Below are 14,289 nucleotides of genomic sequence, written 5' to 3'. Positions count from 1 at the left end.
GTTGTTTTCTTTTTAAAAAATCTAACCATTTTATATAACACCTACTTGCTTTCAAATATTCAAAAGTTTTAAAATGATTTTAACAACACCCCTCCAAAAAAAAAAACAACAACAAAAAAACAAAACAAAACAAAACAAACAAACAAAAAAAAACCAAAAAAAACAAAAAAAAAAAAAAAACCCCAACAAACAAACCAAACAAACAAACAAAAATCACAGTATAATTTAAAAAAATATTTCTCTATCATTCCCCAGGAAAATGAACGTATTCTTCTCCCTCCTCCTGTTGATACCAACACTGGTTGATTGTCAAGTTACACACTTACATCGAACACATCATCGAAAGAGTCAAACTCCTCCAAATCCTCCCTCTCTTCCTTCTTTTATTCCTTATCCAAGACCAACACTTCAAATGCCTCACGTATTTTCTCCTCTTATTTCGATGACAACATTCTTCAAGAAACCAACAAGTCTCTCTAAGCTTCAACTTAATCAGGGCACTCAAACGAATAGCATTTTATTCAGAGATGAAAAACCTAAGGAACACCCTGCTTATAAAGTGGATTCAAAAAGGACATCTCATCTCTCTTCAAAAACCAAGTATAATAACAAAAAAATATTTTCAAGAATAAGAAAATACATTTGGCAGGACAAATCACAGAGACAATCAAAAATATATACAAAATATAACGATAAATCATTTGACAAAATACATGTGAAAATCAATGAGAATATTCCAAAAGTAAAATATTCAGACTTGAAAAATAATCGCCACATAGGAGAGAAAAACCAGAATATGTTGATTGGAACACGAAAATCTGCAATCCAAGAAATCCAGAATTACAAAAAATCCAAAGTTGACTCCATTCTAGAAGAAATTCCAATAAATACAGGAAAAACGGATGATGTTTTAGAAATTGCTAGCGGTAAACAGCAACAAAGATTTGTGTTTGGGGTTGGACCCCCTCTAAGACTTCCAGAGATGAAAGTTGACGTCATCAGAAGCTATGGACTCAAAGGTCCACTCTTTAGATCTCAACCTGGTTTCGGCCTCAGTCAAGGTTCGGATGATGGAATAAGGTACGTACTTGTGGAATAAATCAGGAAGGGTGGTTGGATGATTGGGATATCGGTGTTGCTAATGATAATGATATTGATGTTGTTGTTGTTGTTGACAATTATAATGTGTTGTTGTTTTTGTCGCTATCGTGCTACTATTCTTGATGCTGCTGTAGCAGCTGCTGGATATAATAACTTCGATTTTGATAATGAGATGGTGATGATGGTGATGATGATAATGATGATGATGAAGATGATGATGATGATGATGATGATGATGATGATGATGATGCAGATAAGGATGGTTATAATGACGACGATAAGAAAATATCACCTGAAATCACTATGCATATATACTTTCAATGAGTTTTGAACCGGAAAAGAGGAAGGCGTGCCGTCACGACTTCACTGCCCTATTATTAGCTAAGTATTCGGAGCGTATGGCTGAACCTCCAGACAGAGCGCTGTTCACTACAGTTATGTCTGTTTCCTATCTTCCATCAAGATCAATGCACCATTAGATTGTATTACTCAATAGTGGCTTAATTAACCGGTTAATTGCCGTATTCTGGGAAAACTCGAATTAAAAAATTTGGCTAGAAAAGCCATCTGTCTAATACCATATCGATTAAGATGACCCTCATTTTAACAAAAACTCTCTCGCCAGGTCCCAGATTTGAGAGATTTTTGCCAAAATGTAGTAGTAGTAGTAGTAGTAGTAGTAGTAGTAGTAGTAGTAGTAGTAGTAGTAGTAGTAGTAGTAGTAGTAGTAGTAGTAAGCCTCGCAGTCTGAATGACGCTTGCTGAGAAATGTGTGATTCACATATTTTTAAAAAACTCTCGATGACTATAGCTACCAATAAGAGGGTCATTTAATTCGATCAATATTTGAATGGTGAATTTTATGGCCGAGTTTTTCCAAAGCTTTTATGTAACGCAGTATCCTCTTAATGTGCTCTAGGCGCTTTACAAGGGGCCCATGGCCAACAGCAACATGTAACATGTAGAACGAGACATGACGTCTGTTAGGCGATATTATATATTTTTACGACATGGACAACGCTGTTTAACCGCCAGGTACTCATTTTAAACATGGATACGATGAGGGAATGTAAGTAAAGAGGACTCGATTATGCACCGAGCGAGGCTCGAATCTAGGACCTTCCGATTCGAAAGCGAGTGTCATGCCACAATACCAGATAACCGCACTACTTAAGTCTGGTAAAGTCTGAAGAATGATAAATTAAAACTTCTGAGCATAGATATAATAAGCTCAATAAATTATGTTATGAAGTCCTAAGACTAAATAAACAGGAATGACAATAATTATTTCACATTAATTTGTGATGTATTTAATCAGTTGTTTCCCTTCCCTAGTATATCAATAAAATGTACTTTCTTGGAGTTGACTTATTTACTGGTCTGATAACCCAAACCGTTTGGGGCTGTTTGTTGTGATTAATAGAAAAACCCTCCAAACCAACACGAAATACGGCCCTTTGCAACAATGTAAACCAAGCCCATAATTAATGATGTAGTTTGGTCATCAATTCTTCTAATATGTGCACGTTGACTGAACCTACAAATAATATAATGATGATGATGATGATGATGATGATGATGATGATGATGATGATGATGATGATGATGATGATGATAACAATTAAATATTTTTAAATAATAATAATAATAATAATAATAATAATAATAATAATAATAATAATAATAATAATAATAATAATAATAATAATAATAATAAGATAGTGTGTCCAAATTGGCGACAATATTCAATAATTTTACACAGCCTTTTGATTTAACTGTAAACAGATACATTAATGACCTTCTGTCTCAACGCTGTGATATGTCGGCGTTTAACATTGATTTTAAAGTTGAATTCACAAATATTGATTTGCATTGATTTGGCCCAATGGAGAGAATGGGTATCGTTTATTATTATTTTTAATAACCAACTTTGTGCTAGGGCGTTCCGATAGCTCATTTGGTAGAGCACTTGCCTCATACGCAAAGGGACCGTGATAAATCCCGGATGCAGCGGGCATTTGTTCTGATCCCCCTGCCCACTTAGCAGTGATTGTGTAGCTGGGTCTGTTCGATCTGGTGGAAAGTATTTTGCGATAGGCTAGGGTCCCATCCAAAGGATAGAAAGTAATTGCTATTTTCCGTTTCACACTATAGCAACCGGGATAAACTCCGGTTCCATGGACCAATTGGCTGGACTACCTTATGCTCATTTTTGTTTTTTTCTGTCGTCGGCTTTTCTTTTAAATCCAATTTTTAAACTTGTTTCTTTCCGATATAAGACCGAATAGAGGCGGTGGTTCACATTTACAGATATGCATTGATAAAAAGAATAGCTTTAAGAATAGCTTATAGCTTTGAACACCCCATCTACCTGCAGACGGTATCGCCTCTGCCGATGTTGCGAAATTTAACCGGAAAATGTGTGTTGAAATGACGTCATCCCTTCGTAAGATGTGCACTTAAAACTATGTTTTAGTCAGGTTTTGATTAGATCAGAGACTGAAATGCAAGCGATGTGACCTAGATCGTACAGAAAAGATGTCTTGAATAAAAGGATACTTACTTTTAATGAATCAGAAGTTTCAAAATCTCAAAAGCGCCACCTTTTCCTGGAGGATGTCGTAATTAAGGTGTTGAAGCGGATTTCGTGAACCGTAAGTTTACGCATGGAAAAACAAAATTTTCCATCGGTGTTTTAATCGAAAAGTAGGTGAAAGAGAAAGAAAATTTATCGGCGGTTAAGATGATAGCAATTTTTCAATGTCCGAAAACAAATTTAGGTGAAAAACAGGTTTAAAAGCAGGCTATCTAAAAGTGTCGATTTTACGACCAGTGTCGAAATTCGGGCACCACACCCTAGTGTTTATAGAGCAAATGCGCTTTATTGTGCTTCAAATTCGGTATTGCGAATCAAAATTCGTCATAGAGAGAGAAACTGCGGCAAAAGGAATTCAAATGTAAATACTAGTTGACGTCACAAAATTCATTCATCATTTGTAAGTGACGTAAAACCGTAGTCTAATTTTAGAACGGGAACTCCTATGATTGCAACAAGGAAAGTGAATACGGCATTGCACATTCAATTTCGGAAATTATTAAACAATAGTATTGCTATCAAGTTCCTTTTCAAACAAAAATGAAATGAAAAAAAGGTGTGTATAGCCGGCGTTATACTGCTCCATCTCAAGAATTACATCAAACCTAACCTTATGATTAATTCATGAAACAACTAAGACCCGTTAGATCACGGAAAAAATGAATTATATTTGTTTAATTTACATATATATATATATATATATATATATATATATATATATATATATATATATATATTCAAACTGGAAGAGAGACTAGGCTTCATCTGCCTGAAGGCGGCCATAAGCTGAAAATGATTTCAAAATTATATTAAAGATATTGCTTATTTCTGTGATGTAACATTTTTCCAATTTGCTCTCTTAAAACTCAAACGAATTGACTCAAAACAAGTGTAGTGTTTTTGCACATATGTGTATAAACATATACACAGACACAGAGCCACACACAGACGCGCGCAAAAATATGGCAGTTTAAGACATGCAAGAGGAAATTACATTAAAATATAATTATTGAGAACAGGTATTTGTCAAAGAGGAAAGTTTTCAGATTTTTCTTGGTTTTGTCAAAGTGCATCTATCAGAATAATCTTACAGGTTCAGGGAGGAAATTCTAGGTTGAAGGGTCAAACTTGAAGCAGGCAGTCTCCATAGGATTTCAATTTTGTACGGGGGTGCAAAGAAAAGGTTCGAATATTTTGGCATATTATATTATATCCAGATTAATGACCTATATAAATCTGACTCGCTATAAGACTAAACCCTCTTCCGCACTAGGACAGGACTGTCCTGGGACAGTCCTGTCCCAAATCTGTAACATATAGAATTTAGAGGAATCTTCCGCACCTATTGGGACGGGACAAAACAGTCCCGTTGTGTCCCAAGCCGTTGTGAAATGCTACAAAATCAACGGGACAGGACTGTCCCAGTCCCGTGTTCATATCGTTTGTGATAGTAGAAAAATATAGCAGACTTCCGCACTAGGACAAAAAAGTCCCAGACTTGGCGGCGCCGTGTCAAAATTGAAATGCCTGTCTTTATTTTCTGCATCCCTACTACTACTGCTACTACTACTACTACTACTACTACTACTACTACTACTACTACTACTACTACTACTACTACTACTACTACTACTACTACTACTACTATTTCTACTGTTGCTTCTGCTGCTGCTAATGCCACTAATATATTAATACCTACATCCCTTACAATTTGTATTTATTTCCAATTCCATTGTATTTATTTTCCAACAATAGTCCACACTTTATTTTAGTTCACTGTCTTCTATACTGCATTACACAGTTCCTCCCCGCCTCCCCTCTTTTAACATAATTAAGTACGCACCTTTTATAAATTTCTATTGCTCTGTTTTAATTCGCGCTTCCTCACAAAGTAGCATACAATTTCCTGCCCATCAATGTTTTTGTTTAAGCATCTTAACAACGCCACTACCACATTATCTCATTCGCCTGTAGTTTTTAATTCATCATGTGTTGTTGATGAAGGGGAAACCCGAAACGTCCATTTTATCTGTTTTCGTATAGTAAACTGAAGCTTACATTCAATTTCACAGTTATGATTTATTTATTTATTTCAATTCTGAATATAAAAAAACAAGAACAATTCAAAAAATAATTCTATGTGATGAAACCACGTACAGAAGGCATAGCAACATAAACATTTTCGGCAATTTAAAAACGTATGTTTATAAATATAATTTAAGAAGTGACACAGCAGTAACGTGTCTAAAACCGGTCGCACATCTATTCGGTACCTTATGGGATCAATTATCTTTATCGTTATTTATTTCGGGAATTTTCAATGAAAATATTTTTAAGTAAGTCCTTCTGAGCCACTTGGACTCATTGTAAGACAAATTAACTCCTTTAGAGCCTTGTAGCCAATGGTGCAGGAGTTATCCCGGTTTCAATAGCGTGAAGCGGACAATTAACGTAACGTGCAGCGCCGCAAATTGAGCTAGGCGAGGTGACTTACTCAAGGCAACACAGGGCATCAGCGGGTGATCGAACTGATGCCTTTCGGGTACGAAGCAAAGACCGTACCACCGAGCTATGCTGACTTTCTATTATCCTCTTGAATGATACTAGTCCGTCAAAGATTACTTTCATCAGCGAACCGGTACTCATTTGCACCTGGTTAAAATGAGGTGATTCCAAGAAAGTCATTTTAAGATAAGATCGGAGATCACCATAGAGTCTACGGAATTGACCCTTGAGCAATCTTTGGGTCATTAAAGGATGCACCCAATATTGTTTTCTCTTTCAATTTGTCTTTTTTTTTCCACATAGTAAAGCACAGAAATATGCAACCTCTATTTCATCCATTACTAGTAGTAGTAGTAGTAGTAGTAGTAGTAGTAGTAGTAGTAGAAGTAGTAGTAGTAGTAGTAGTAGTAGTAGTAGTAGTAGTAGAAGTAGTAGTAGTAGTAGTAGTAGTAGTAGTAGTAGTAGATGTGTTGTTGTTGTTGTTGTTGTTGTAGATGTAGTAGTCGTAATAGTAGAAGTAGTGGTAGTAGTAGTAGTAGTAGTAGTAGTAGTAGTAGTAGTAGTAGTAGTAGTAGTAGTAGTAGTAGTAGTAGTAGTAGTAGTGGTAGTAGTAGTAGTAGTAGTAGTAGTAGTAGTAGTAGTAGTAGTAGTAGTAGTAGTAGTAGTACTAGTAGTAGTAGTGGTAGTAGTGGTAGTGGTAGTGGTAATAGTAGTAGTTGTAGTAGTAGTTGTTGTAGTAGTAGTAGCAGCAGCAGCAATAATATTACTCTTGCTATAAGAATATTTCATGATTATATAAATCTTATGTAAACAAACCCCATTGTACAGTGTAAAAAATCATTATCGTCATGTCGTATCTTATGTTGATTCATAAAATGTGAATTATTAGAGTTGTACCAAGGACTTATTTTTTAACTTATTAATTTATAATTCAAACTATTAAATAACTAATCTATTAAATAGAAGATGTTACATTATTATTATCACCATTATAATTATCATTTATTATTATTATTATTATTATTATTATTATTATTATTATTATTATTATTATTATTATTATTATTATTATTATTATTATTATTATTATTATTATTATTATTATTATGATTATTACTATCATTATTACTATCATTGTTTGCCTTGCTTTATTATTGATTTTATTTACTTGATTTGTTGATGAAAATATTATATTCTTGTATGAGTTATATTGACAATTGCCTACAAATTAACTTTTGAATCTTGTAAAAAAAAATTAAAAAATAATGCATTCGCGCAGGTGTGTCCCGGGACAGTCCTGTCCTAGTGCGGAACCCCATTTGAATAGAAGTTTTCTCCAGCGGGACAGGACAAATTTGTCCTGGGACAGTTTTGTCCTAGTGCGGAAGGAGTCCAAAATTCACCAGAAGAAAAAAAAGTGAAATAAGTATCTACTTGACAACCACTTTTCCGTCTCAAAATTTATTATAAAAAGATGTATATTTTAAAATTTTTATTTTCAGCTCCTCACAAACAGCGTCATCTTCTTTGTCTTCATCATCATCATCATCATCATCGTCGTCGTCGTCGTCATCGTCAAGCGATTGGTGGAACAACGACGTTTGGTCTGGATCCAAAAATTCTGGAAACGACATGTCCATTTGGTTCAAGGTATATACAATCATCATCATCATCATAATCATTATTAATCTTCATCATCATCATCATCATCATCATCATCATCATCATCATCACCATCATCATCATCATCATCATCATCATCACCATTATCACGCTCATCATCATCGAAATGCATATGAAAAAGGTATAGTTATCTAAAATCATAGAAACATCTAAAGATTATAGCATTATTTTCATACAATAAAACAATGTGGGATCGGGAATCAACCCTGCAATATAACGATGTTTAATTCTTTCTTCATTCTAACTACCCCAGGATTCCAATGGAGCATCATCATCGTCGTCATCTTCACCATCATCATCATCATCATCATCACTCGCATCGCCATCTTCTTCCGGGTCAAACCCACCGTCTTCATCGTCTTCATCATCTTCAAGCTCGTCACAGAACCCATGGGGAGGTACAGGATCGATGACCAACAGTGGAGGTGGGAAACGCGACTCTTTTTCCTATGACATCTGGCAAAACGTTGCAAAATCCAACACCAATCAAGGAACTCCATCGTCATCATCTTCATCATCATCGTCTTCCTTGTCATCTTTTACATCGTCCTCTGGATTCAACACCAACAACAATGGGTTCTCATTGACACAGCAGGGAGGCAGTAATACAATGGGGCAAGTCCAGGGAGGTTCTTCAAATAATATGGGATTTGTTCAAGGCGGCGGGGCGTCTCCTTCAGTCAATTCTGGAGCTATTTCATCTGGTATGGGATCAAATACTGGAAGCAGTGGGATGACTTCAGGGGGTGCCATAGGGTCTTCTACTAATTCAAACTCGTTTGGAAATTTTGGAGGATTCGGTGGCGGTTCATCAAATACTGGTACAAATGGAAATGCGATGGGAGCCAATAATAACAATATGATGGGGTTCGGTACATCCAACACAGGTGCAATGAACAGTCTTATATCATCAGGTACTGTAGGAAGTGGGAGCAGTAGTAATGCTGGTAGCGCAGGAATGCAACCCGGTTTTGGTGGCTCTCAGGGCAACAGCATGGATAACACTGCCAGTTTGTTTTTTTACATTTGCCCAATCGCAGAATTCCCCAGGTGTTAAAACTGGAGCTGGCTTTGGCTCCCTCCAAGAGTCTTTAGGTGGTGTTCCGCCCAGTGGATCGACCAGTAGTGGCAGCAATGGAGGCACAAATTCAGGGACCAGTAATACCGGCGGTGGGTTTCCCATGCAAGGCACAGGTGCTATGACATCCTCGAGCGGAGGGAAGAGTGAAGGATCGACAGGTAGCAATGCTCTTAGTAATTTCATGGGTCAAGGTGGTTCAATGATGGCTAATGGAGGTGCTATGATGTTTGCTGGAGGGATGAATGAAAATAACAATGCGTGGCAATTCAGTGGAATGACAAATCCGGGATTTTCTGACCCAGGTTTTGGAGGTTCTCAAGCTGGCACGGGAGGAGGATCTGCTGGATTTGGATCTTCCCAAGGAGGATCTAATGGAGCAGGAATGTTTTCTGGTTCGCCCGGATTTGGCGGATCTCAAGGTGGTACTGGTGGTGCTGGCTTTGGAAGTCAGCAAGGATTTGGAATGGGAAGTGGAATGGGAGGAGGAGGAGGAGGAGGGGGTAATTCATATATGATGAATGGAGGAGGATCAACAAATGGAGGAAGATTAGTGTCTAAAGGTGGGTCTTTGGCTCGTTTATTGGGTGAATCATCCGGAATTTCACCATCAGGTCAGATGTCTCAATGGCTTAATCAGGATGGCTATGACAACCCAGGAAATGTTGTATCCGCCTCGGGTACTTCTTTCGCTATACCCCAGTTCCTTATGAACATGGGGGGTAACAACAATAATAACATTGGTAATCCTATAAGAGGCAATAGCCCAGCGATTTCAAGTAAACCTAATGTTGTTGGAGCACCTCCAGGTAGTAATGGTAATAATGTAATAAATACCGATCCAAAGGGCGTAGGTGGCGGTGTCAGTGGTAATGGTTCACCTTTCGGTGGCGGTAACAATCCTGCTTTTAGTGGACCTGGGCCTGGTGCAGCCTCAGGTGCTCCAGGTGGTCAAAATGGTGGCGGTCCCGGTGGTCAAAATGGTGGTGGTCCCGGTGGTCAAAATAGTGGCCGTCCCGGCGGTCAAAATGGTGGGGGTCCCGGTGGTCAAAATAGTGGTGGTCCCGGTGGTCAAAATGGAGGAGGTCCAGCTGCCAATAGCGGCAATCCATTTACTGGAGGCGGCGCGCCAATTAGTGGGTTTACCATTGGTGGCGGGGGTCAAGTTAGCGTGCCAAGCAGCTCAGCAAAATTCAATTTTGGAAGCGGAAACGGTCAGAGTGGTGGTGGGGCTAACAATAACAATAATGGTCAGCTTGCATCGGGCTTTCCCGGTACTGGTACACCGTTTAACGTACCTGACAATGGTGGAAACAATAATAATAAAGGAAATAACGAAGGAGGTGGGCAGACATGGGGAAATTTTGCTTCCCCTTTTAATCAAGGCGGTAATAATGTCGGTGGGGGAGGATCGGGACCGGGTGGTTCTCCATTTGGTGCAGCTATGGGAGGTAGTGGTGGTGGCGGTGGGAATGGTGGCGGAAATGGTGGAGGGGCAGGAGCATCGCCCTTCAGTGCCGCCATGTTAATGGGAGGTTCTGCTAACCCGTTCTCCGCCAATAACGATTTCATGAATAATCCCTTCTTGGCGAATTTTGAAGGAAATGATTTTCTGTCTAATCCTTTTACGTTAAATAACAATTTTGGCGGCACAGACAATAATAACGGCGCCAACACAAATGGCATTGGAAATATGTTTACTTTCAATGGCAATGCAAACGGTCTCGATGGCAACGGATTTAACATGTTTCCTGTTGACACATCTTTTACGTCCATGTTTCAAATGAATGACCCAACGGCAAAAATGTTTGATAATCCATTGTATCATTTTAACCAGGCATCAAACCGAATATCTAAAGGGGCAAAATCTCTGTCTAAATTTGTTGACGCATTGTCAAGATCTAATTCAGAATCGCAAAGACAGCAATCCACTCGACGCTCTGCTTTATTCAATCAAGAAAACATCGAAGATCTTATGGAATCTGTTAATAATGATTTCATTGTCAGCATCATTTCATATCACTGTGACGAAATTTTGAATAGAGAAATTAAAAACAGGTTATATAATTTAATAAAAGAGCATTCGAGTGAAGATGATGCGAGCGAACTTAATAGTTTACAACGCGATGAAAAAAAGAAAAGAAAAAGCAAGTTCTATTTTATGCAAAATACAAATCATGGAATCGAACAGACTTTTGAAACAGCTTCTTGGATAAATGATAAACGAAGTCAACTTTTGATGCTTTGTAAGGCATTAGGAAAAGGGACTCAGACAATCAAGTAAATTAGATTAGAAAAGAGATTTATTTAGTGTTTTGTTGGTATTTTTCTTTATTTCAAACGAATCTCGAATAAACTCCGTTGTATTCTCAAATATAATGATGCAAAAATATTAGGCGAATGGAGTAATGGCGTTAAACATACCATTGGGTTTCGCTCATTTTTATCCCTTTGACTTTTCTCTCTGGTAGAGAATGGATTCGATAAGCATTCTGTTTCAAATGAGACACAGAGTTTATATTTCACTGCCGCTTGAGTGATATCATGTTTAATGCATCATTCTTTTTATTACAAACCGTCATGTGATTGCGTCTCTCTCTCTCTCTCTCTCTCTCTCTCTCTCTCTCTCTCTTTCTTTCTCTCTCTCTCCTCTATCTCTCTCTCGTTCTTTCTTTCTTTCTTCCTTTCTTCCGCTCTCTCTTTCTCTCTCTGTCTCCTTCTCCCGCTCTCCATCTTTCTCCCTATCTCTCTCTCTCTCTTCTTTCTCTCTCTCTCTCTCTCTCTCTCTCTCTCTCTCTCTCTCTTTTCTCAATTCTTCTCCTTTTCTGTTTTTAAATTTCTCTTCATTTATTCTTATTTATTCTTCTGTTAAAACATTAAATCGCATCGAGTGATGCATTGATAAGATAACATTTTTGAAAAGAAACCCCGCAAACCAAGAATACTTTTGTCGAAATACTTAAAAGATCTAAAACACAAAGTAATTAAGACAAGAGTTGATCTTCCTGTATTTGAACTAAGATATTGCTGCAAGTGGAGCCAGAGTGGGGCTGGGCTGAGGCTGAGCTGGGGCTGTGTTGGAGTTGTACTTGGGCTATGCCGGACCTGTGCTGGGCGTGGGGTTTCCATGGAATTTATTTGTGCGCCCGCGCGCATGCGCGTGTGTGTTAATATGCGAGCCACCGCTTCAGACCGGTGTCGTGTGAGGGTTAATAAAAGGCCGATAATGTATCTAGATCTAAAGTTGAAATAGTCGGTAATATAATGATTCAGCTTTTTACACTTTATGAAACAACATAGATCTAGATACTTATCGCCTTTAATTTATAAACATTTTACACTCACATTTTACTTTGCTATTCATTCAGTTTTTAACATCAAATTGATATTGACAAAAATACCGATTTGAGACGAAGGGTTTTTATCTATGTTTGTCTTCTAGTAGGGCCCGGGGGTAGGGGCGGGGGCGGGGTTGGCCGAGTTGTTAAGGCATTGTACTAGGTATCGGGTACTTTCGAGTTTCCTTTCCTTGGGCATGATTATTTACCCCCTATTTTCTTATTTTGGACAGGAGAGTGATTCCTGTTGACATCAGACGTTTGTTTGATGGACTATTTATATTAGTTTATGGAATGCTTAAGGGATGCCGCACGAGAGCCTATTTTTTTCTTGCATTGCACTGTAGGAAATGCAATATTGCCAAGACATGATTTGATGTTTTAAAATCATGGCATTCTTTAATGCCATTGAATATCAAAACCCATCCAGTCCACTCAATTACCTTCTTGTTGCTTGACAATTTTTACAAGCGGGACAGTAATTTTTTTTTTTTTGGGGGGGGGGGGGGGGGCCTCGTGGCTCAACGGTACAGTCTTTGCCTCGCACCCGAAAGGTACCGAGTTCGATCACCCGCCGCTGCGCTCTGTGGCCTTGAGCAAATCACCTCAACCTAGCTCAATTTGCGGCGCTGCACTGCGGCTGACACCTGGGTTATTCCAGTCCTCCCTTGGAATAGACCCTAGAGACAAATTTCCCCTTTGGTATGAATAAAGGGACTTTTATGTTATTTTTTATTTTATTTTACTTGTCAGCACCATTGTGTTATCACCTAATCAGCAATGACAGAGATGTATCTCGGGCTGGATTCGTCTCTTGGTTGGAATGGTTTTAGTCTGTTCTGCAGTTCTATGAAAAACATATTTTAAAAATTTTGACAAGAAAACTTGTCCTTCAAATTAAATATGGATCGATCAAAATGACCCCCGTCTTGTCAAAAATTCTCAATTCTGGAACTTCCTTGAAGACCGAATGGAAGTCTCAGGTTTGAGCGTTTGGACAAGATGTTTGATCAGTTTAATCGATCGATATTAAAAACTTGAAGCAATAGTTTTCCGGCCAAAATTTATAAAAGGAGTTTTTTTTTTCTGTGTTCGACAGTGTTGTTATGACAGATTAACGGTGAAGCAAATGTGTATTTGAAAGAAATTACACACACCGTTAAAGCTTTAAAAGCGTTCTTATGTCGTTTTATTACTTAGTTTGTGGCCCAAAGTCTCAAAACATCATTATGTCGGAGTGAGGAGTAGTGAAAGAAAGTGAAACTTTAGGTGAATGTACTAAATGAAACAATTTTTAATTTATTCAGTAAAAGACATTAACTTATATAATTTTCCATATTTTTGACTATAAATTCAATTTTCAGAATTAAGATCACTCCGACAGAATATAATTTTGAGGCTGTAGAATATAATAATTAGAGAGATTTTATCCACAGAAGGCAAACTTAACCCCGGGGTCACGTCCAGATGTAAAAAATCACGATTTATGTTTTAAAATTTTGAATGGGTTTGTTTATTTGTTTCAAATGATCAAAGCGAAAATAATTTGACGCAGATTTTGACTGTTGGTTTTCTTATTATATTTCAGTGTAAGCCTTTAAAGATACAACAGTTTGTAGCCAATGGCGGATTTGTAGAAAAAATAGTTTCTTGGTGTAAAATTGCAAAATAATTCTCAAGACTTTTAAAATGTTAGTTGAAATGTAAATACTTTTTTTTTTACTATTTCCACTTTAATGTTGAAATAGCATCATACCAAATATGTTTTCCATTGTTTACTATCTTTTATTTTTCAGGAACCCGACGAATGACACCTTCTTTTCTTCTAGGCTGATTAATGTAAACATGATCAAGGATCCCATTACATATTATAATTTTTTTTTCTTGTGAGGTATAGATATAAGACAAAATTCAGAAAATGAAAATATACGACCTACTGCCTTTTTCATATCATGTTAGGATAAATCACACCAGCATTGAAGCTTCGG

At 37.5% G+C, this 14,289-nt stretch overlaps 1 protein-coding gene across 1 annotated transcript; it reads left to right on the top strand.

Annotated features, from left to right (window-relative positions):
* Positions 1-255: 255 nt before the first annotated feature.
* LOC144971949 (uncharacterized) lies at positions 256-11,332 on the top strand. Its single transcript, XM_078913025.1, has 3 exons — positions 256-1,080; positions 7,705-7,852; positions 8,139-11,332. Exon 3 carries the CDS (start codon positions 8,827-8,829, stop codon positions 11,245-11,247), a length of 2,421 nt encoding a protein of 806 aa, XP_078769151.1. The 5' UTR covers positions 256-1,080; positions 7,705-7,852; positions 8,139-8,826; the 3' UTR covers positions 11,248-11,332.
* The last annotated feature ends 2,957 nt before the right edge of the window (positions 11,333-14,289 follow it).

This window comes from Berghia stephanieae, chromosome 4 (genome assembly GCF_034508935.2).
Source record: "Berghia stephanieae isolate SIO BIC M18660-M18661 chromosome 4, UCSD_Bste_1.3, whole genome shotgun sequence".
NCBI lineage: Eukaryota > Metazoa > Mollusca > Gastropoda > Nudibranchia > Aeolidiidae > Berghia > Berghia stephanieae.
The sequence above is the reverse complement of the archived record's forward strand: the minus strand, read 5'-3'. Positions and strand labels throughout refer to the sequence as shown.